The sequence below is a fragment of the Nuphar pumila genome, chromosome 3 (genome assembly GCF_984573655.1).
Source record: "Nuphar pumila chromosome 3, dmNupPumi1.hap1.1, whole genome shotgun sequence".
In the NCBI taxonomy this organism is placed as follows: Eukaryota; Viridiplantae; Streptophyta; class Magnoliopsida; order Nymphaeales; family Nymphaeaceae; genus Nuphar; species Nuphar pumila.
Genome location: NC_143251.1, coordinates 121,149,655 through 121,173,368, shown reverse-complemented (window position 1 = coordinate 121,173,368; position 23,714 = coordinate 121,149,655). Strand labels below are relative to the sequence as shown.

Here is a 23,714-nt window from a genome sequence, read left to right as displayed (position 1 = left end):
ATGTGGGTATCATCATTATGATCGTCATTGTACCTCGCCCATGTATGGTCAGTCTTATAAGTCCTAATTTCTTTATCCCTTTCTTTTTAAAGCTAAACCTTGAGTCACTCTACATTCATTCATATGTTTGATTATTATCTCCCATAAAGTCTTTGTTGGCCTATCCCTATTTTTTGAATATGTATATTTTCAACTGTTCGAACTACTGTTGTTTTAAATCTCCTTTGTAACATGCCATACCATCTCAAAGGATATGGGACCAGCCTGGCCTTTCTTCCTGTCCCCTTCCACGGAGTATGTGAAAGAGCCCACCCACTCATGCTCTCCATGCCGGAACTGTGATCAGTGAAAATGTTTTTTCAATCAGGCAAATACCCATTTATCATGGTGCCATTAGCTTTTATCCATTTCATTTAGCTAATTTTATCTTTATCAAATGCACCATCTTGTTGTATGAAAGATCCAAGTATCTAAACTTATTACGATGCAACACTGTAATATCTTTCTTGATCATAAATATCTTATATGGAGAATCTTTATGTCAAATTCCATTGGGCATCCACAGCTTGGCTATCCATAGAAGAAGAAAAAGAAAAAGGATTCTTAGTTAGCCTTTCCACCAGACGTGTTCCATATATTTTCTTTTAGTTCTATTGACTCAAACCTTCTTGCACTAAAATATTTTTTCATAACTCTAAATTTTGTTTTGATCTTCTTAGTTTTGATCGATAAATTATGATTTACAAGAGACATGCATTATGGGGACACTCTTGCTATAGATAATATCATCTCTTGTATAACAAGCACAAACATCTATAAGCTTAAAGCAGCTCTTTGATGTAATCTAACTTTATCTGCAAGGAGGCTCATGTCACAACACATAATTCATATACCTGTTTCAACTTTTTTATACATGTTTTTTATTATTTTCATGTAGCTATTTGAATGCCTTTTTTATTCAGTGTTGCCAAATTAATCACCTGGCACTCTTCGCATGTGTTTTTTCTCGACTGTTATATGTAATTTTTTTTTATAAAATTTCTGATTAGTTGCCTTAATAAGAAAATGATTTTTGGGTTGATAGTTCGTTCGACCATGATGAATCATTTGGTTCTTGCGTCCCAAAAGCCAAAGAGTTCCATATTACATCAGAACAACCATTCTACAGGATCTAACCCACTCATTCATAAGGGCAGATTCATTATTAGCTAAACTAGTATGATGCCCTTTTGTTAATAAAGAAAATATTTAATCTAAGGATTAAGAAATTAATAATGATGCTTGGACCGTGTATCAATGAACAACCCACAGTAGAAAGTTCCATTGGAATATCTATTTACTTTAGGGTACCTTTTGTCCTTTTTTGCTTGGAGGAAGTATGAAGATGAACAAGAAGATATTGGAATATTGATTTGTAAGGGATGATGGAAGCAGGGTTAATTTTGGTCATGGTACTGGGAAATGGAATCCTAAAACATATCTTACATCTCTGCCAAGAGTAAAGGTATTGATATTTCAAGTATTACGAGAACTGCTCTATTTTTTCAGAAACATGTGATTTTAGCTTTTGATGCAGCAGGTAGAGGAAAACTTCGTAGCATGAAGCCAAGTTTTCGCTTTGAGATACCTTTGATTTCATTTTAAGAAGTTGCACTTTCTTCTAGCTCACTAATTTGTTGCGCTGATTGTTTATCATATGCCTTATGACCTTTTAGCTTCTTTCGCCAACCTATATCTCAGAGATTGACCTTACTTTCTATGTTTGTCCTTTAGCTAATTCTTCTATTGTTCCTAAGGTGAAACAAATTGAATTCTAATCACAACTTTTGATGATCAAAGATATTCTTGAAATATAATCATAACTCTCAATGATTTTTAGCAATTTTTCAACAAGAAACCATTTTATGAACAAAGAAAACAAGGACTTACATTTCATCAGGATGTTTGGATTCGTGAAACGCTTGAACAAAGGACTGCCCAGCAATTTCAATCGAGTCTTTTTATGTTCTGTTCTTAAAAAAGCTGGAAAGTTCAAAAATGGTGGTTGTTAACTTCCCAGCTTTGCTATTTATGGGGAGAGAGAAAAGACTATTTGGATAGAGTTGGCTCAGTATTGCTGTCATCCTATTGAGAGCATAAGGAATGTTACCTTTCTTAATTTTCAGGAAATCAAAGTGATTGGGTTATATGCTTAATGATAATGATGTCAATGAGTCTTCTCTTCTACTAGATTCATGACATATATAGCTTGAGGACATTCTTCTTTTTTACTTGCTTGTGTCGCAGAGAGTGGTCTTCTACTGAATGGATAGCTTCCCTTGTTGAACTTAGTTATTATTACACTGCATTCATTGTTATCACTTCTACTTGTCTTCACTCTTTTAGCCTGTTGAAGATGGCATCACAGCAGCATTACATAAAAAAGGCAAAGGGGGTTGGGAGGTTGTGGTGTGCAGTATTATGGGCCATATTTTTGTTACTAAATGTCCATTTTCATGATATTTATTCCTCACTGGTTTCACTTTCAATCTGTTGTCCCTTTTGCGATTTAGTCTTTACCTAATTCTATCAGTTGCTTAATATCAACCTTATATGTTATTATTTTAAGATTGATTTACTATCTGTACTGTTAAGATCTTACTACAGCCATAACAGCGATGTAACTTTCTCTCAGGTCTTCAGGCTTATTTCATTATGGTTCAGTCTCTGGTCTAACCAAAAAGTTGTCAAGGCAATGGTTAATGCAATTAAGGAGGTAATATGGTGCCATGCTCTGATGATATGCATTTTATTGTGGAAAAATTGACCGACTGGGGTTTGGATCTTAAATTTGTGTTGCTATAATGCTTCTTATATGTAAATTTTTCTGTCACTATAAATTGCTTCATAAATTGTTGTACTGCTTCAGGTTCAATCTTATAAATTTATTCCTTTGGTGTATCAAATTGCGTCAAGAATGGGTAGCTTGAAGGATGGGAATGGCTTGCCAACCTTTCAGGTATAAATATTCAGTTATGTTATCATTTCTAAAACTTGAGAAAATCTTTTTGACTGCAGATGATTGACGCCTTTTGCAGTTTGCTTTGGTATCACTTGTGAAGAAAATGGCCATAGATCATCCATATCATACCATCTTTCAGGTTCACAAAAAAGCAATGCTTTGCTTCATTGAATTGTCGTTGGTTGCGTTATGTAATCTATTAGTTGCTCATGTTCTTGATGGTTTATGTTGTCAAGTATTAACGTGCATGATCGGGAGGTTTGTCACCATTGCAAATACTTGCACAATCTGAATCTTGGTTTTCTCTTTATTTTTTCTATTATTTAGTTAAACAGCTTTAGATATTTTCATGTTCTCTGATTTTGTGAACTATGCGCAATGTCAATTTACTTTATTTATATTTTGAACAGCTCCTGACCTTAGCAAATGGTGACCGTGTGAAAGACAAGCAGCGCAACAAAAACTCGTTTGTGATCAACTTGGAGAAGAAGCATGCAGCGGAGAATCTTTTAAACGAGCTCTCCTCTTACCATGGAGCTACAATTGAACAGGTTGCTTTCATCATGTATCTGTTTATTTTTTCCTTTCTTCACCTTTTTGTGTTTAATGGGAAATACTGATACCCTTAGGCCATCTTCACATTTAAATGTCTGCTCACTGTTTATTCTAATTTCCTTGATGTGACCTACTATATGCTCTGTCACATTGTATCCATTACCCATGTCTGCATGACGCTGGTGTTCATGCTGGACATGGCACATCACTTCATGGGTGTCCTCAATCATGTGTTGGATACAGTCAATGTTGTGCCTTTGTCTCCTTTCCTTAATGACATGAATGTTAATTTCGTTGGTTACTGAGTGCTTTTATCTTAATGATGGGGGTTTTTGGCATGGTATTTTGTCTAGGTTTTAGAAAATTGTGATATTCTCTATGCACATATGTGTGTGTGTGTGTGCGCGCGTATGTGAGTTGATGATTTAGGGAGTTAAAAATTTGTACTCGTTTCCTTCTCCTGTGTCTTGGAATCTGGCAATGTTCCGTCATATCTATATCACACAGGTACTACATTTTGACTCCCGTCCCATATCCCCTTATATTACTCACTATGGAAGTTTCATAAAAATGGTCATATCCCCATATCCACGGCGGTATCCATGTGACATGGTATCTTATCCGTTCCACACCCATTTCTATATGACATGGATGTAATTACCATTCCTGGATGATGTGGGTATTTAACTTAGACATCCTCTTGCTTAGTTCCAAAACATAAAATAATGAAGGGATGATGGGATTTCAGATTTGATTTCCATGTTCCTCCAAGCAGCCTGTGACATCCTTCTTCTTTTTCTTAAAATTAACATTCTTGGATCTAGATTGTGATTTAATGATAGCATGAATGTTGTAGATGAAGCAAATGGTGGAGATGTACATAAAGCTTGCAGAACTGGAAACAAGGAAGGAGGTGTGTTATCTATGTCAAGATTAGTCTTGCACTAACCATTTAGTCAAAGTTATAAATCAATATCCTTTTTTGTTCATAAATGTTTTATGATATTGATTATCTTGTTAATCAATTCTGAGACAGGACACAAACAAAAAGATAGTTGTACCGAGGGATATCCGCAATCTACGTCAACTTGAACTTGTAAGTATGCTGAAAGAAACGTCCTAATTCTTTTCGTCTTTATGTCTAGAAATGGAGAGAGAACTCGAGAATTGCTTGATTTGATTCAGTAAATCTGTAAATTATGTTTTCACATTCTTGCACCGAAAAGATGGTATATGGTAAGTTATCTCTTCAATGTTAGTGCATATGCACATATATTTTAAGATACTTTTTGCAATATTTTTGTAGGCCTTTTTCACTTTTCATGGATTATTGATGTACTTCCTGTTGAGAAAGGATTATCCTGTTAGACAACAAATATGGTAGTTTGTCTGAAGGATGGAATTGTCCTTCTCACCTGCTGGTCCTAAAATGTATGCCATGTAATGAAAGATCCACCATTAGAGAGCAAATCCACAAGCTTCAACAGCTCAAATTCAAAGCACTAAGGCACTCACACAAGCCACTAAGGGCTCATACACATAATCCACTACAGGCACTAAGGGAGTATCGAAACAAGAGAGAAGGATAGTGTAAAGATGAGAAAGCAAGACAATTAATCATGGAATACCTCATGCAGCTAAAGCATAATGCAAAATGCATGAAAATATTTCAACAACCATTTCTCATAAAAGAGTAAATGAGTTTAGAAAAAATTATGAAGAGATTAAAAAATCTCATACATCATGTTGAATAAATTTCGTAAATTAGAACACTAGTTTGACCACCACTAGCAATTACCTCACTGAACCTCCAATCCTTAAAACTCAAGTGTATCAGCGACTAGAACATGAGTATAATCTCAATGTCACTTATGAGCTAAAAACACAAACAAAAATGTGAATAAATATTTCTTATCTACATATAATGACGCTCAAAATGAGTGTATCTGCTATTAGAACAAGAGTTTTCTCAATATCACTTATGGGCTAAACAAACACACAAAAGTTTGAATAAACATCTTTTGTCTACATGTAATGACATTGGACGATGAGTGTATCAACTACTAGAACAAGAGTATAATCACAATTTCCACTTATGGGCTAAACAAACACACAAAAGTTTGAATAATCATCTCTTGTCTACATATAATGACACTCAACATGAGTGTATCAGCTACTAGAATAAGAGTATAATCACAATGTCACCAATGGGCTAAAAACACACATGAAGGTGTGAACAAACATTTATTGTCTACATATAATGACACTTAGATATGAGGCATAAAAAAGAGAAGACACTCGAGGTAAAAAAGCATGTAATGGAAACACACTAATGTTGTCAATAAGAATATCAATTTTAACTATCTTTTGAAAAACCATGCTTTCAACAATAGATAACCATCATAGATAAACAGAGTTATAAGCATCCATAATAATAATGGTCATACAACAAATAAGTAATATAACACACTCAGATCCAGAGATCAAACAACTGTCAGTTAGAGTCAAACCATAAGTTGACAATCTAAATTGACATAAAACGAGGCACATACAACTCACCCCAACAAACATCTCTGAATCAACAAAATCATATATGGATTTAGAGGCCAATCAACTATCAATCAAAACCAAGATTGCTATCAACATAACACTCATAAACTTTGATAATTGCAGATTGATAAGATGATTTGAGGTGTATACATAACTCGCCATAATGGCTAACTTGGAATACCAATAATAGTGAGTTCAGAGGTCAATCAGCCATCAATCATACTCAAGACAAGTGACAACACACCCCTCATAACCTTTGAAAATCTAGATTGATAAGATGACATGTGGTGCACACATAACTGACCTCAACGACTAACCAACAACAAGGCCAAGAAAGATGATGCATCATATAACATTTTGTGATAGACAAAATAAATGCCATAAGAAGGCAATAAATACTTACGAAAATCAATTTTCAAATAGGTGAGTTCATATCAAATAACTGATTTAAAGAAAAAACAAGTTTCAAATCAAATTCAATAAAGGTAGATGAAAACCTTAGCATGAATATAGTGCAATCATATGCACAACAATTTGTCAATTGATGCAATTATATGCAATACATGATGACTATTTTTCACAAATTTGAATAGGCAAGCAATCAATAAGGATCATGCTCAATTTTAAGCAATCAACACAAAGAAGATGAAATTTTTAGATTTACCTTTCATAAGTTCGCTAATCAAGGGACATTCACACCAAGGCACAAAGATCTAATAAAAGGAGACAAGAATAATAGTTTTAAGAAGCTTAATTTAAATCATAAGTCTACTGTGAGACAATGAAGGCACATATGTAGAGATTCATGAGAATCTTTCATATAGATGTTTAATTCATAATTTTCTTTAATCACGAACTCACATATTTCATACAGGAAATTTTGCAACAAGTATAAAATCTCTAAGAATCATGATATAAAATATCAAAGAAAGAAACCACTAAGAGTTGCAAGAGGGCACAAGTACCCAAGTCAATAAATCATCAATAGGCAAAGCACATAAAGTCACTTAAGACTCAACAAGGATTTTTTAAATATAAGTTTTAACATGAAAGGAAACAAGGTTTCCCAAAGATTATCACCAAATCAACAAAGTGGACATTCAAAGAGTCCCACCAAAGCATCAAAAGAACATGGACAAGCCACAAGATGGGCTCACACTAAATCCTCCCAAGGTGGTTTACACAACAAAATAATATTTTATTGATGATAGGATAGAGCAAAAGTATCCACCAAAGCTCTAAACGGACAAACACAACAAGTGTCTAAGGATACACCAAAGCAAGAAACATCAAAAACACGTAATCATAATTTTAAAATCTTTAAGAAATTTCATATTTACTTAGTACATAATTTTTAACATGTTTTGTTAAAACAAAAATACTAGCATACTCAAAATATACTTCGAATCAACATGCTTACACAAGAGCCAACAAAGCAATAATATATTTAAAAAGCGATTTAAAAGAAAGCTTTAATTTCAATTAATCTGAAAAACACGTCTAACATAACATACCAAAAATAGTTTTTGAAGTTTTACCTTAGAGACTTTGGCCGCATTACAGGCGAATTTTCCTATACACAACTGATTTGTATCTCTATATAAGCATTGAAAACCACATAGATTTAAAACAAATTTTTTGATAATTTAAAGTTTATACAAAAGAGGAATTTCTAAAGGAAACCCTTATGCAAATTCACAAAACGTCCTTAGGAGCAAAACATCAGAGAAAGAGTGGGATCTTGATATCATCACGTCATCGTGCTATCGCTTGTTGTACCGACCTAATCATTACTTGTACCTATGAAACTGTTAGAAAATAACATATATATGTATATACTTGAATATATATTATGTATATATATACATACTCTTCAGAATATAAGAGTATATATATGAAAATATGTATATGTATATATGTATATATGTATATATGTATATAAATATATATTTAAAGTATATACATATATCTTTGTAATCTTTATTTTTTTGTATTTTTTTTTATTCCTTTTTTTCTGTTTTGTCTTTTTCCCTAACAGTCATAATGACTGTCATTGTACAGTCTGGCTGACTGTCAATGTACAGTCAACAGTCAATATTTGACTGTTAACAAAGAGCTATTGGGCTACTCTCAACGGCTCTAATTAGAGTTGTTGGGAACAACCCAACCGCTCTTTCAAGTGAGCATGCACTCTATAAATAAGGGCCATTTGTGCCCATTGTAATTCACTTTTTGTAGAAGGTTTTACCCCTCAATAATATTCAGATCAACGTGCTTTTAAGCACTCTTTTTACATCTTTGTCGTGAAGCATTTATATGCTATTTTGTTCTAGCATATTTGGTGGATTTATGTTTTGTCAAGTTATTTATTAAACTTGATTATTTGTGAGGCCTCTTTTCATGGTATCAAAGCTTGGTGTATGATCAACCGTGCATTGGTGGGCTGCCTCGAAAAGCATGTTTATTCCTCTTTGTAGTGGTGATTTCTTTTTCTCATCTAATTCACCATGGGTGAATTTTTTCCACACAATACAAGCAACTCCAACTTTATTCCGCCATTCAAACTTGAATCTTAGAGGTATGTTTACCGAAAAAGATATGACTCACAAATATTATCTCTCAAAAAAAGTTAGAAATATCAAACAAGGAGATAAAAAATGTAAGAGATTACTTTATGGAGTTATCTTCTATATGGACCCAACTTGCCCAATTTGAACCCAAATGGGAAGGTAAGTGTATAGAAATGCGAAGAGTTCAAGTTGAAGAAGATAGACTCTTCGCTTTTCTCTATGGTTTGAGACTCGAGTTTGAACAAACAAGAGCCTCCTTGCTATCATCTTCCTCACTTTCTCCTATTCATGAGATTCTCACTAAGCTTAGTGGAGAAGAAACTAGGCTAAATATGAGTAAAAATAATAAGTGTGCTTGCTACTTCTAGCAATGGCCAAGAAGAGGATTGCGCACTTGCCGCATCAAAACTAGGACAATATATCAAGCCATATAGACCTCATTTTAGTAAGAATATTGGAGAATCAAAAATCATTTGTCATAACTGTAATGAGCCTGGTCATATTATGCCTCAATGACCTACATACAAATATAGGTCTAAAAAAAACGTGTTGCCGCTGCACCATCAAAACAAGATGAGGATACTGTGAATCTCAAAGATCTCACCAAATTATTATCTCAACTGACGGAGGCATTGCAACCATTGCTTAAAGGATCTACCTCAGGAACGGCCATTGCATCATCTTCTACTCTTGGTATGTGCTATTGGCTTCTTGATTCAGGAGCTTCATTTCATATGACTCCACACAGGTCTATTTTATCTGAATGTCAACCTAACTCAAATGCATCCTTTGTTTCCACTGCCGATGACAATGCCTTGGAAATAGAGGGTGTTGGAATTTTTAAAAACGATTTGTCAAAACACAACAAATTTTATATTCCAAAAATAAAATTTATACCAAAACTTCATCTTAACCTACTTTCCGTTTCTCAAATATCGGATCATTGATGTGATGTCATCTCATCAAATAAATATTGGGTGCAAGATCGCCAGTCCGGGAAATTGATTGGGGAAGGTTTTAGGCAAGGAGATCTTTATTATATGGATTTTCTTTGTATTCCAAAGGAATCATTTTGTAATATTGCCCAAACAAAAGATATACGGACTTGGCATCATAGACTTGGGCATCCAAATATAAGAAAATTAAATTTTGTACCTATTACCAAGCATCCTTGTAAAGATAATTTTGAATATAAAGAATGTTTACTTGGTAAAATGACAACCTTGCCTTATGGTGAAAGAACTTTTTTCTCTTCAAAGCCTTTTGAATTAGTTCATTCAGATGTGTGGGGGTCATACTCTCGTAGCCTCTAAAGGAGGATTCTCTTATTATGTTGTGTTTATCGATGACTTCACTAGATATTATTGGATTTACTTCCTTAAATTTAAATCAGAGTTACTGGAAGCGCCTAGGCGTATGGGGAAGCGCGGTTCCCCGATACGCGCTTCGGAATCGCGAAATGTCGTGCTTCCGAAATGTGTGGGGAAGCGTCCCCCTTTTTTGGGAAGCGCGCTTTCCCCTCTCTTCCTCATTTTTTCTATTTTTTCGCTTCCCCCTCGCTTCTGGGTCGCTTCCGAGACGGTTCATAATTTTCTTCTAAGTGGTCCCACGCTTTCCCGCTTCCTAAATTTTTGAAAGTTCCTCGCTTCCCGCTTCCTCGACTGGTAACTTTGATTTAAATCTGTTGTATTTACGATCTTTAAAACGTTTCATAACATTGTCGTTTGGGCTCTACAATGCCCCGGCTACATTTCAGAGATGTATGATGGCGATTTTCTCCCACATGATGGATGACGTCCTTGAGATTTTTATGGACGATTTCTTGGTCTATAGCTCTTCATTTGACGATTGTCTCCAAAAGTTATCTTATGTGCTTCAGCGGTGTAGGGAGACAAATCTAGTGCTTAGTTGGGAAAGGAGTCATTTCATGGTGAGACAGGAGATTGTTCTTGGACATATTATGTCTGAGAAAGGGATTGAGGTCGATAAGGCCAAAGTGGAGACCATTGCGAGATTAGCTCCACTGACCTCTGTGCGACAAGTGTGATCATTTGTAGGGCACGCAGGTTTCTATAGACGGTTCATTAAGGACTTTAGCTTGATTTCTCGACCATTGTGCAACCTGCTGTCGAAAGACCAGCCGTTTGTATTTGATGATGTATGTCTGAAGGCATTCTTGGCCCTGAAGGAAAACTGCAAAGACTCTTATTGCTAAGAATGTTCAAAAAAATCTTTGGGCTGAAGCTGCATTAACCTCAATATACCTTATAAACAAAATGCCTTCAAAAATTTTGTCCAATGAAATTCCTTTTGAAAATTTATTCAAATATCAATCTGACTATCAAGGACTAAGAATCTTCGGTTGTAAGTGTTATGTTTTAAATGATAAAGGAGATAAACTATCATCTAAGGCTATTCTCTGTGCGTTCATTGGGTATTCCGAAATGCAAAAAGGATTTAAATGCTATGATATAAAAAATGATAAACTTCTAGTCTCGAGAAATGTTAACTTTGTTGAAAATGGAAGTGGATTTGAAGGAAACATATCGAAAGACATAAATTTGGATTACTCATTTTTATTTAAACTATTATCTAATGATGAAAATATTTGTGTAGAAGCTCCTATTGAGAATAGAACAATAGTTGAACCAATAGTTTACACTAGAAGAAATCGAACCGTACCCGATGAAGATACAAATCAAAGTAACCATGAAGCATTAAAAATTTCCTCTGAATAAACCACTATTCGTAGATCTGAACGAATCTCAAGAATTCCAAATAAATTTGTCTTATGACTCATTTTCTCCTAAACATAGAGCATGCCTTATAGCTATTCATTTATATTTTGAATCCTCATGTTACAATGAAGCGAAAATTTTACCCGAATGGATAAAAGCTATGCATATAGAATTAGACACTCTTAAAGAAGGTAATACTTGGGAAATCATAAACTTACCCATTGGAAAGAAGACTATATGTTGTAGATGGGTTTTTAAAGTAAAAACCAAAAGTGATGGATCCTTGGAAAGACATAAAGTCAGGCTAGTTGCCAAAGGATATTCTCAGGAATACAAAGTAGATTATGAAGAAACTTTTGATCCTGTTGCCAGGATGACCACTGTTCGAATTCTTGTAGCTATTGCAACTAGTAAAAATTGGAATATATTTCAAATGGATGTTAAAAATACATTTTTAAATGAGAATTTCAATGAAGAAGTATACATGGATGTTCCACCTGGATTGATAATTCCTTCAGGATATAGTTTTAAACCATGCTACACTGATACAACGTTATTTATCAAGAATTCTTTTGTAGATATTATTGACAGGTCAGGACTATCAGATGATAAAGTTATTGATACTCTATTGACTGTTGGAATGAAGATGCGAGCTAATGATGGAGTTTCTTTGGACAATCCAACTCCATTTAGACAACTCGTGGGGTCTCTTATGTATTTAAGTATTACAAGACCAAACATAGCTCATGATGTATATATAGCTAGTCAATTTCAACAAGCTCCAACTTCAGCTCATAAGAGTGCAGTCATGAGAATTATTAAATACATTAGAGGCACAATAAATAAGGGAGTTTTTTTATCCTCTTCTTCCTCCTTAAATCTTTTTGCATACTCTGATGCGGATTAGGGAGGGGATTCAAATAATAGGAGATCAACAACTGGTTTTTGTGTGTTTCTAGGTGAATCCTTGATTTCATGGAGGTGCAAGAAACAACAAAATGTGTCTTTATCATCTACAGAAGCTGAATATAGAACAATGACGACTACTACCATGGAAATTGTGTGGCTCAAGCAACTAATTTCAGATATGGGAATTCATCTTCATAATTCTGCAAGATTGTGTTGTGACAAAAAGAGCTCTATATACATTGCTCGAAATCATACTTTTCATGAAAAAACTAAGCATATAGAGATGGATTGCCATTTTGTTCGTGAAGAATACTTAAAGAAGACTATTGATCTTTCTTATGTGACATTAGAATATCAACTTGCTGATTTCTTCATCAGGCACTATGCTCACCAAGATTCAACTTTTTACTTTACAAACTTTTTGGTGATTTCACCATAAGTTTGAGGGAGACGGTTAGAAAATAACATATATATGTATATACTTGAATATATATATATATACACTCTTAGTAATATAAGAGTATGTATATGTATATGTATATGTATATAAATATATATTTAAAGTATATACATATATCTTTGTAATCTTTATTTTACTGTATTTTTGTTTTATTCCTTTTTTTTCTGTTTTGTCTTTTTCCCTAACAGTCATAATGACTATCACTGTACATTCTGGCTGACTGTCAATATACAATTAACAATCAATAGTTATCTTACTTTTTAGATTTTTTTTGTTATTTTGAGAACTCCGCCTGTGTAGTTATACACTGCCGGTCCCAAGCCCGGATAAAGGAGGAGGGTTGCGGTAGGCCTGTGACAGCCAACATAAAAACTTTGTCATATCCTATGAAAATGAACCAATATGAGAATTTCGTTGGGGCGTTCCCTACTGAGCGACGCGCTGTACTCTCTAGGCCCGGAGGCAGTGATAAATGTGCAAGGGTTGCTAGGTCGTCGCCCAGAAGCGACGCGTCACACCGGCGCCCGGGTGTGGTGTCAAATAGGCAAGGGTTCCCTCACTTTGTTGGACGGGTGGGGGTAAAGAAGTTAGTCCAAGACCATAAAATTAGGTTAGCCACTTGGAACATAGGGTCTTTAACTGGTAAGTTGGTAGAGTTAGTAGATGTTATGTGTAGGAGAAAGATTGATATTTTATGTCTTCAAGAGACCAAATGGGTAGGTGAGAAAGCTAAAGTGATAGAACCTTGGGGATATAAGATTTGGTATACAGGAATAAATAGGAATAGGAATGGAGTAGGGATTGCTATGAGTCGTCAGTTTATAGATAATGTAGTTGAGGTCCGTAGGAAGGGTGATAGAATTTTACTTATTAAATTAGTATTAGGTACGGATATTATTAATATTATTAGTGTTTATGCACCTCAAGTAGGTTTAGATGATTCCATTAAGCATCAATTTTGGGAAGATTTAGATGGAGTAGTACAAGAGACATCTTATGGAGAAAAGCTTTTCATCGGCGGTGACCTTAATGGACATGTAGGCATTAGTAGGGATGGATTTGAGAATATCCATGGAGGCTATGGTATAGGAGAAAGAAATGAAAGTGGAGAAAGGATTTTAGATTTTTGTTTGTCCTATGATATGATCTTAGCAAACACTTGGTTTAGGAAGAGGGAGTCTCACCTAGTAACATTTAAAAGTGGGGTTAATACGAGTCAGATAGATTTTTTCCTACTTAGAAAGAGAGATAGGGGTTGTTGCATCGATTGTAAGGTTATACCAGGAGAAAGTGTAGCTACACAACATAGAGTCTTAATTTTAGATCTTAGAATTAGACAATGCCGCAAAAGGGATAGACATAGGATAGATCCTAGAATTAAGTGGTGGGCACTGAAAGGAGCTAAACAAGGAATGTTTGTAGAGCAGGTAGTTAAGGAAGTTGATTGGTGTCTCGAGGAGGATTCAGAATCAATGTGGAATAAGATAGCGGGTGGTATGAGAAAAGTAGCTAAGGAGGTATTGGGTGAGTCTAAAGGCGGTGCACCACTAGGTAATGATACATCATGGTGGAACGAGGATGTCAAATTAGCTATTAAGGTTAAAAGAGAGCGTTATAGAAATCTAAGTAAGAGTCGTGATAATGAGAATTTGGAGAAGTATATGATAGCAAAGAAGGAAGCTAAAAAAGTTGTTCGAAACGCGAGGGCTAAGGTATATAAGGAGGTTTATGACAAGTTGGATACCAAAGAAGGCAAAAAGGATATTTATAGGCTTGCAAAGATGAGAGATAGGAAATCGAAGGATTTGGGTATGGTTAGATGTATCAAAGATGAAACGCAAAGGGTTTTAGTCAAAGATGAGGAGATTAAGGAGAGATGGAAAGATTATTTTGATAAGCTATTTAATGATAGTCATGCTCAAGATCTTGGAGACTTCTCCATTCCTTTTCATGAGATAAATCGTGACTTCATGCGCAAGATTCAAAAGAAAGAAATTGCAGAGGCTTTGAAGAAAATGAAATCAAGAAGGGCAGTTGGCCCAGATGGTATACCTATCGAGGCTTGGAAATGCTTGGGAGAGAAAGGTTTAGAATGGTTGACAAATCTTTTTAACTTGATTTGGCGAACAAATAAGATGCCTAATGAGTGGAGGAAGAGTACTTTGGTGCCTTTATATAAGAATAAGGGTGATATACAAGATTGCACAAACTATCGTGGTATAAAACTCATGAGTCATACTATGAAACTTTGGGAGAGGGTGATTGAGTCTAGGTTGAGGAAGGTTGTCATGATATCGGAGAATCAATTTGGTTTTATGCCTGGAAGATCAACTATGGAAGCTATACATCTTCTTAGACAACTTATTGAAAGATATAGAGAGAGGAACAAAGATTTGCATATGGTTTTTATTGATTTAGAGAAGGCATACGATAGAGTACCTAGGGACGTTCTCTGGTGGAAAATGATGAAGAAAGGTGTTTCTCTCAAGTACATTAGTATAATTAAAGATATGTATGAAGGAGTAGTAACCAATGTCCGCACTTGTGGAGGGGTGACAACCAATTTTCCGATAACGGTTGGGTTACATCAAGGATCTGCTTTAAGCCCTTTCCTATTTGCGATAGTGATGGATGAGCTTACGAGATCAATTCAAGAAAATGTACCGTGGTGTATGTTGTTTGCTGATGATATTGTTTTGATTGATGAGTCTAGAGCTGGGGTTAATGCTAAGTTAGAATTATGGAGACAGACATTGGAAGCTAGAGGTTTTAAGTTGAGTAAGAGTAAGACTGAATATATGGAATGTCGGTTTAGTAAGCAACGAAGTAGTGATGGGAGTGTAGTGAAGCTTGGTGAGCAAGATATACCGGTGAATGATTATTTCAAATATTTGGGATCCATCATTCAAAAGTATGGAGAAATTGATGGAGATGTAAATCATAGGATAAAGGTTGGGTGGATGAAATGGAAAAGTGCTACTGGAGTGTTGTGCGATCGTAGAATGCCATTGCGGTTGAAGGGAAAGTTTTATAGGACGACTATTAGACCCGCTTTAATATATGGTACGGAATGTTGGGCTGCCAAGAGACATCATATTCAAAAAATGAGTGTAGCTGAGATGCGGATGCTTAGATGGATGTGTGGAAATACAATAAAAGATAAGATTCGGAACGAAGAGATACGTAAGAAGGTAGGTGTTGCACCCATTGAAAATAAGATGCGAGAGAATCGTTTACGGTGGTTTGGACATATTCGGCGAAGGCCTAATGATGCTCCAGTTAGAAGGTTGGAGAAATGGGAAAATATATTAGTTAAAAGAGGTCGGGGTAGGCCTAGGAAGACTTGGATGGAGATGATAGGAAAGGATATGAATGCTTTGAACCTCACCGAGGACATGGCGTTGGATAGAAATGATTGGAGGAAAAGGATTCATGTGGAAGACCCAAAATGAATTTCTTTTTTGGTTCATATCGCTGACCCCAATTGTTTTGGGATGAAGGCGTAGTTGTTGTTGTTTGTTGTTGTTGTATTTTGAGAAGAGTGTGCCTTGTCATTTTTTTTTTGTTCTTTCTCTTTCCTTCCAATGCCTACATATACTTGTGTCACTTTTTTTTGCAGGTACCTGTTGTTACTGCTACCATTCTAGTTGATCATAGTTGTCAATACCCAGAGGGATCTTTCCCACACTTTAAAGGTTTAACAGACTCTATCATGTATGTGTGCCCAAACCCTCATCATGCATTCAGAGGTGTCTCATTTCATGTATTCTCTTTTTGTTAAGAAAGGCCTACTTTCAATGTCAAAATTGCAACTCATCATTTCAGATGTATACAGGGTAATGAATGGAATTAATGCTCCGAAAGTGGTCGAATGCCTAGGATCAGATGGCCGTCTGTATCGTCAACTTGCAAAATCTGGAAATGATGATCTGAGACAGGATGCTGTAAGGAAATAGCTTGTGATCATGATATCCATCATTGTCATCCATCTGTGTGGATCCAAGAGATAAACTCCTGTCCAAAGAAATTCTATCTATTCTCAACTCTTTGATCTTTGAAGTTTGGTGCATGCATTGACATGGATATATTGTACCCAATCTCACATTAGATTTCTGTGGAGTTGTTCCATGCAAGCATTAAGTGTTGGGATATATATAATGATAATTGAGATAATCCTATCTTTTTCTTGTTAAAAATTTCTCTGTAGTTTCCCTATTTGAATGAGTTAGTTTCCTCACTAAGCTTTCAAACTACACGTGATATAATCTCATCCCACTGACGCATACACATTTTGCATGGATAGGAAATGAAACCCTAACCCTAGTAATATTTTAAAATTTGGAACAGAACAAGAATGGCTTAATCAATCTGCTTTTTTATTCTGAATAGTGCTATTTAAATTGGTTTTGATTACAAGCCTAATTTTGAGAGGAGTACTTCTGCCCTTGAAGGTCTGCTCGTAGACATGAATTCATCATTTACTTCAATATTCCTGCTATTTTGGTTCAACTATTTCTTATGTATAATAATAAGATTGCTGATGGTTTCTGTAACTTTATTTTTTTTTAAAATAATTTTCTTGTCTGTAGCAGTTAATATGACTAAATGGATGCTTAAATTATCTTTTTTTAGGCACACTATGGTTTAATATACTAATAAGAGTTACTTTGCTTGTTGGTTAAGTTTTTCCTGTTCTCTTCCCTCTCTGTATTTTAATTAATAAATTCGATATCTAAGTTTTTCCTCCCAAAGTAATAAAGAAGAATATGGATTTTCTGTTATGAATACTGTTTCCTCTTTGTTGGATACTTCAGAACTGACTTTTATCTTTTATTTCAAATGGATGGGTATTTTATGTGTATTTGTAATCCTGACATCAGTTTTATGCACTAAATCAGATTCTTTAAATCCATCATTTTAGTTTGTAATGAAGCTAGTGATGCAGGTCATGGAGCAATTCTTTGGGTTAGTTAACACATTTTTGCTTAATCATCATGATACTTGGAGAAGGAAATTACGTATTCGCACTTATAAGGTATATCTTATCTAATCAATGGTTAAAGCATATGTTCATGTATCTTTAATCTTGTTTGCTTAGTACTTTTAGAAAATGTTGATTTGTTATGATGGTCTCTATATATCTTGCAATATTGTATACCTTTAGTTGGATAAAATATATATTAATATTTGATTGCAAATTAAAAATGCTGGCGTATTTATTCATTGTGATGTATTGAATATATTTGCTGGTACTGTATAAAATTGACTGGAGTGCCTCCTTGGTATGAGCACCATGAAATAAAAGTATTTGGCATCAGTTGCTAAAATATTTTTTAATTTGCATATGTGCACAAGTTCTATCACCGACCTACATAGGCCTAATGACTACATTGAGTACTATGACGCACTTAAGGGAGTCCCTCACTGATGGGTTATTCTATAAGCAACCAATCAACCGTGGGGGATGACCTATACTAATTGTGATTTCATACACATGCATATTGGGTCGGTGATCAATGACAAGGTATCATGTGTATTTGAGTCCACTCGTTTTGTGGCTGAGTAAGCAACAAAGAACAGTAGCTTGGTCTAGCACCAAAATTAAGTATAGGTCAATGACAGCTGTTACAGCTGAAGTATTACTGATATGACATCCAATTTCTTCATTTTGTCAGGTTATTGGGAGATCCCTATTATATTTTGACAACAAAAGTTCCACCAACTCGGTTCAACATGGCAAAATGATGCATGTGGAGTTAGATCAACATTGTGAGAGAGAAAACCACAGACTAGGAAAGTCATCCTATCTTTATTCAAGGAGACACTCAAATTGTTGATTGGTCTACAAAGTCGTTATCCACGTTTTGAAAGGCAAATTGTCCATGGCTGTCACCTATGAACAATTTCAGTGAACGTGTTAAGGATAAAGCTACTTTATGCTCATACATATTTATACTTGTGTACAAGGATATTTTGATCATTCAAGTTAAATATTGTATATATGTACATTAGGACCTTATAAAGGGGTAGTTTTGCCATTGTAACCCATACATACTTATGAATGGAGGAGACCCAGCCGAAGCACTGTTGTTGGGACATTTTGTTGGCTGTGATCCCTCTCTTTTCCTTTTCTTGTGTCCTCTTGTGTGCAGGTCATAAATCCTTGGACAAATTGCATGGATCCTTGGGTGAGTAACCAAGCCTTGGCCTTGAGATATCCAGTCTTTTAAGTGTACACAATTTCATGTTTGTGGTGCTTGGATGAGAGGGAAATTAGCCGTAAAAAAGAATCCTCACTAATGAGGGTTTCTAGAAATTTGGGTCATGATATTTGTCAGTAACATAGACCCTGCAACTTCCGAGAAATCTGTTTACCACCTTTATCGGTGGTGAAAGGAAATGAGAGCCTCTAACAAAGTCCACCAAATCATCAAATTGGACACACAAAAGAGCCACAAAAGGGCACAAAAAAGAGGCTCAAAAAATATAAAAAATAATATTTTATTGATGTTTAAAATATGCAAGAAGCATTACATTTAGAGAGGGGGTTCACTCCTATTTATATACATCATGGGAGCACCATAGAGACATTGGGGTTGGTCAAACTGCTCTAAATAGAGCAGTTGGACCTGCTCCGTCTCTATTTGAGTGACTATACTATTTCTACCAACATACGGAACAAGAGTTAGGAGCTTACCATCACCAGTAACATGAGTGGCTGCAGCGGAATCAACATACCAAGTGCCCTGATCATTCTGTTTTAAGTTTAATTCAGCTAAGGCAGACAATAACAACTCCTTGACTTCTCCATTGTTCCTCAAACTATCTGTCACCTTTCTTGTCTCTGATTGTTTTCCTCTGTTTTGGGGGTTGAACCAGCAATTAGCTTTGATGTGCCCTCTTTTGTTACATAAAAAACAAGTGAGTATTGTCCTTATGACTTCCTTGTTCATTCCTTCCTTGACCACCCTTCTCTCGAAAATCATACCTACCACGTCCTCGCCCATAAGCAACCCCTGTGGCAAGCACGTTTTGTGCTCCAATGGGAACATGAGTCTCTTCAGAAAATCCCTTCAAAGTCATCTCATACCGAAAAAGCTATTAAAATATGGTATGCGTATGGATTTGGATCCAGATCCATACGTATGTTATGTTTTAACTTTTAACACATGCTCAATGCCATTTCATTAATGGCATGTCTGTAATTTTTCCAACTATTGTATTTTTACCTATTTATAATGTTTAGGGCTGGGAGGTTGGGTTAACGTGCGCCGCCCCCAGCCATTATGGATCTCCCTCTTCTTTCTCTCTCTTTTCTTGGTTTCTGCAGTGAAGGCTGAGCCCCACACAGAATCTTTTATGGTATGAGAGCACGGTTGCGGAACCCTACCAGACGTGTGTTCAGCGAGTCCTGGTAACTTCTGAAGGAACAGTTTTTGATACACCTCTTCGTCCATTCCTCCTTCAATTCTTCCTCCTTCACGGTAACTTCTGCACTCGTTTTTTTTTTTTTCCTTCTGATTCTTGTTCATCGGTAACTTCCTGGTAACTTCTGATTCCTGGTAACTTCTGCAATCAAACAGTTTTTTTTTTCTTTTGATTTCATTCCTCTTCTTAAGCATCAACGTCTGCAGCATCATTAACGTCTGCAGTTTTCACATCAACGACTGCAGTTTTCCCTCTTTAACTGCAGTTTCCTCTCTTTGATTGCAGTCTCTTTGATTGTAATCCCTTTGATTTGTGTTTTCCCTCTTTGATTGCAGTCTCCTTTTGATTGCAATCAAATCTACTGCAGTTATTGAGTATTTTTTGATTTATTTCCTCTTTGATTACAGAAGTTTCCTTTTCTATTACTGTTTAATGATTTCTGTGCAACGCATATAGGCAGGTTATAACAGTCTATAATCTCGACCCTAAAAAAAAGAAAAAAAGAAAAGGGTTTACGTCTATTAATATCACGGGTGCATCCCTTATTAAAGTTCTATTGATTGATTAAGTGATCTTCAATTTTCTTGTTTTTTCCCTTCATTCGTCTTGTTCGTTTATTCGTTGTCCCATTGATATGGATTACTCTTCGTCATCTACCTTGTCCTCCGGTCCCTCTGCAAATTTCTTGAGTCAGCTTGTTATAGAAAAACTTACTCACTCTAATTTTTTGACCTGGAAGAGACAAATACTTCCTTTTATACGGAGTCAGGATCTCGATGAACATCTGGATGGTTTGGTTCCTATACCACCACGGTTTATTTTGCAGGAAACCACCAATGAGAAGGGTGACACAATTACTATTTCCTTTAAGAATCCAGAGTATACAGCCTGGAGGAAGCGGGATCAGTCTTTGGTTTCTTATATTACGTCGACACTATCTCAAGAAGTGTTGGTTACTCTTTCAGATGATTGCACTGCGGCGGATCTGTGGAGTAAGTTGTCTCAGACATACTCTCAGATATCAGAAGCTCGAGTTATGTACTTAAAAAATGAGTTTTAAAGTTTGAAGAAAGGCTCCATGCCAGTCATGGAATACATAGGCCGCTTTAAGAGTATTACTGACCAATTGGCGGTTATTGAAAGTGCTATTTCAGATAAAGATAAAGTTCAACAACTCCTCAATGGATTGGGCCCTGATTTTGACATGTTTACCACAGCTTTGTCATGCCTTCCTCACTTGCCTACTTTTGACGATCTTCAAGCGAAACTTCTCCAGCATGAGATGATTATGAAACAAAGAGCAGAAGGAAATGAATCAGTTCGTTCTCATTCAGTTTTGGCCATGGACACTTCTGTCGGTTTTGGATGAGGAAATGGAGGGCATCAAGGAGGCAGAGGCTGCGGACGTTTTGGGCAGGGAGGTCGTGGTATCTTGCCTACACCTAATATTTCTGGTGTTTTTAATACAGGGAATCAGAGGAGAGTGCCCACTTGTTTCTTATGTAACAAAAGAGGACATGTGAAAGCTGATTGTTGGTTTAATCTACAAAATAGAGGAAAGATAAACAAAATTGAAAATAAGTCAGCTACTACTGTGGACATGAAAGCGCCATCTACAGATATGCAACAACTTTTGTTATCAGCACTGTCACAGATGACGATCAAGCAAAATGAACAAGGCGAGTGGTATGTTGATTCCACTGTTGCCACTCATGTTACGGGTAATGTCGGTAAGTTATCTCACTTATTGCCTTATTCTGAAAAAGGTAGTATAGTTACGGGAGATGGAACTTGTCACTCCATTAGTCATATTGGCAGTGCACATATCCCTATGTCAGAGTCCTCACTTCACTTGTCCAATGTTCTCCTTGCTCCTAATATTAAAAAGAACATTGTTTTTGTAGCTAAACTTGTTGACGATATGAATTCTTCCGTCGAATTTACTCCCTCTTCTGTTTATGTTAATGATCTACGAACGAAGGAGACGTTCGCTAAGGGGAGCGACAAGGAAACATGTACGTTTTCAAGGAGATTCCTTTAATGTCTTCACCTTCAGCCCCAGTCCTCCAGTTGAAGTCGTCCAAGCATTCTTCAGTGTCTTCGCCTTCAGAGTCTTTGTTTTTTCCTTCGTTGGAAGTTTTTAATTCATCTCATTGTAATAAGCCAGATATTTGGCACAGTCATTTGGGCCATTGTAGTCGGGGCTTTGTTGAAAGTCTTGTATCTGATGGTCTTCTTCCAGAGTCTAGTTTATGTTCATTTTTAGATAATAATAAATGTTCCTCATGCGAACTCTGCAAAAGCCATGTTCTTCCGTTTCATATTATTAATAAAAGGGCTTCAAAGCCATTTGAGATTATTTGTTCCGATGTTTGGGGACCCGCACTTATTCCTTCTCTTTCCGGTAGTCGTTACTATGTTATCTTTATTGATTCTTATTCCCGTTATACTTGGATATATTTCTTGAAACATAAGCATGAAGTTTTTCAAGTATTTCGAGAATTCCATTCGATGGTCAAAACAAAGTTTTCCTGTGATATTGTGCATTTACAATGTGATGGTGGGGGCGAGTATTCATCAAACGAGTTTATTGCCTTTCTTCGGGATAAAGGAATAAGTCGACAGGTTTCTTGCCTTCATACACCTCAACAAAATGGGGTTGCAGAAAGGAAACACAGGCATATTGTCGAGAGTGCGATGAGCATGTTACATGATATCAATGTGCCCGTTAGTCTCTGGACAGAAGTTTTTCATACATTTGTTCATGTCATAAATCGTCTTCCTATGGCACTTCTGGATCAGCACTCTCCATATTATACTTTATTTGGGCAACATCCTTTTTATGATGAGTTGCGTGTTTTTGGTTGTGTATGTTATGTACATATTGATTCATCTCTGCGAAATAAGTTTCAGGACAAGGTCGTTAAGTGCAGATTTGTTGGGTATGCGGATGAATACAAAGGCTATTGATGCTATGATCCTACTATAAAACGTATTAGGACCTCTAGGAATGTTGTTTTTGATGAACAAAATTTTCAGGTAAATGACTCTGAAGCGTTGCCATCTCGAGAAGTAGAGGTATATGATCCATGGATGAGCGCAGATCTTTTTGCTAATACAGAAGAAACATGTCAGGCGAATTGTACTTCCTTTGGCTTGAGTCGGGGGTTGGATGACTCATAGATGCGTGTTGAACCAACCCCAGTAGAATGCTTTTCTGGACAAATATACACTAGACGGGACAAAAATATAAAGCAGAGGAATGTGGAAAGCATCGCTAATGATCCGGCTCAAGGGCCGTCACGCATTAGGCATCCTATTCAACGATGGGTGAGTTATGAGACCTTTTCTCTTGATTTCCAGTTGTTTATGTCTCAGCTCACAAAACAGGATGAACCCACTTGCTTTAATCAAGCTCTTCAATCTCGTCATTGGACTGAAGCTATGAATGAAGAAATGGAAGCACTTCATGAGTGCCAGACTTGGGAAATAGTACCTCGGCC

At 36.0% G+C, this 23,714-nt stretch overlaps 1 protein-coding gene across 8 annotated transcripts in view; it reads left to right on the top strand.

Moving 5' to 3' along the window:
* ATM (Serine/Threonine-kinase ATM-like protein) overlaps positions 1–23,714 on the top strand; it is a 308,602-nt gene that overhangs the window by 223,309 nt on the left and 61,579 nt on the right. For 6 of the 8 annotated variants that reach the window (XM_089999875.1, XM_089999874.1, XM_089999877.1 and 3 more), the window contains 9 exons: positions 2,675–2,755; positions 2,909–2,998; positions 3,078–3,140; positions 3,412–3,552; positions 4,413–4,469; positions 4,593–4,652; positions 16,403–16,497; positions 16,619–16,727; positions 17,729–17,818. In XM_089999875.1, the coding sequence (XP_089856001.1) occupies positions 2,675–2,755; positions 2,909–2,998; positions 3,078–3,140; positions 3,412–3,552; positions 4,413–4,469; positions 4,593–4,652; positions 16,403–16,497; positions 16,619–16,727; positions 17,729–17,818 (786 nt within the window). Of the gene's footprint in view, positions 1–2,674; positions 2,756–2,908; positions 2,999–3,057; positions 3,141–3,411; positions 3,553–4,412; positions 4,470–4,592; positions 4,653–16,402; positions 16,498–16,618; positions 16,728–17,728; positions 17,819–23,714 lie in introns of those variants that run through there. The other 2 variants (XM_089999879.1, XM_089999881.1) reach the window with 2 other exon arrangements.